Source organism: Onychostruthus taczanowskii, unplaced genomic scaffold (assembly GCF_017590055.1).
Source record: "Onychostruthus taczanowskii isolate IOZ18803 unplaced genomic scaffold, ASM1759005v1 scaffold2693, whole genome shotgun sequence".
NCBI classification, from domain to species: Eukaryota; Metazoa; Chordata; class Aves; order Passeriformes; family Passeridae; genus Onychostruthus; species Onychostruthus taczanowskii.
The window spans coordinates 1-1,199 of record NW_024500010.1 but is presented as its reverse complement, the minus strand read 5'-3'; the positions used below and the strand labels follow the sequence as shown (position 1 = coordinate 1,199).

The 1,199-nt window shown below is 43.5% G+C and overlaps 1 gene segment (V, D, J or C); it reads right to left on the bottom strand.

Annotated features, from left to right (window-relative positions):
* Positions 1-251: 251 nt before the first annotated feature.
* LOC121337411 lies at positions 252-581 on the bottom strand (the record flags this gene model as incomplete). The annotated part of the segment is given in 1 exon segment: positions 252-581. A coding segment is annotated over 1 exon segment (330 nt), but the record flags the coding sequence as incomplete, so codon positions are not given.
* Positions 582-1,199: the final 618 nt, after the last annotated feature.

Sequence of the window (1,199 nt, the reverse complement as noted above, 5' to 3'; positions counted from 1 at the left end):
AAATCGCAAAAAAATCCCAAAAAAATCAGAAAAAAATTTCAAAAAATATCCCAAAAAAGTCCCAAAAAATCAGAAAAAATTCTCCAAAAAAATCGCAAAAAAATCCCAAAAAATCAGAAAAAAATCAGAAAAAAATTCCAAAAAAATGCCAAAAAATCCCAAAAAATTCCCAAAAAATTCCCAAAATCCCCAAAAATCCCCAAAAATCCCAAAACTCCCAAAACCCCGTTTTTCCCCCAAATGTCACTCACTGGTGTCCTTGCTGACGCTGGCCGTCAGCGGCTCGGGCCCCAGCTCCTCCACGGCCACGGCGCAGGTGAAGACGTCGCCCGAGTTCCAGTCCTCGGCGCAAAGTTCCAGAAAGTTCCGCACCTCGTAGAGGCCGCTGGGAAGGCGCTGGGCGGGGCCGGGCGTGGCCACGCCCACCGAGGCCCCGCCCCCGGGCGGGGCGCGGCTCCAGGTGAATTTGGCCCGCGGGGATTTGAGGTTGGTGGCCACGCAGGTGAGGTTGGGGCTGCTGGACAGGTAGAGGTCGTGCAGGGAGGGCGGCAGCAGCGACACCGAGGGCGTGGGCACGGGGGCTGCCAAAAAATGGGAAAAATTTGGGTGAAAAAACGGCGATTTTGGGAAAAAATTGGGAATTTTTAGGCGAAATTTGGGATTTTTTAGGGGGAAAATGAGATTTTTTGGGGAAAATTTGGGATTTTTCTGAGGGGTTTTGGAGGGAAATGAGGTTGGAAATGGATTTTGGGACTAGGAAAAAATTTGGGTGGAAAAATGGGAATTTTGGTTAAAAAAATGGGATTTTTACAAAAAAATTGGATTTTTTGGGGTAAAATTCAGAATTTTTAAGGATTTTTTTGAGGAAAATTTGGGATTCTTTGGAGAGTTGTTTGGAGGAAAATGAGGTTGGAGATGAAATTTGGGACTGGAAAAAATTTGGGTGAAAAAACTGAGATTTTGGGAAAAAATTGGGATTTTTTAGAGGAAAAATGGGATTTTTTAGGGATTTTTTGGGAAAAATTGGGGTTTTTCTGAGGGTTTCTTAGAGGGAAATGAGGTTGGAGATGAAATTTGGGACTGGAAAAAATTTGGGTGGAAAAATGAGAGTTCTGGGAAAAATTGGGATTTTTAGGAGAAAATTGGGGTTTTTTAGGGAGAAAATGAGATTTTTTTAGGGATTTTTTGGGAAAATTTGG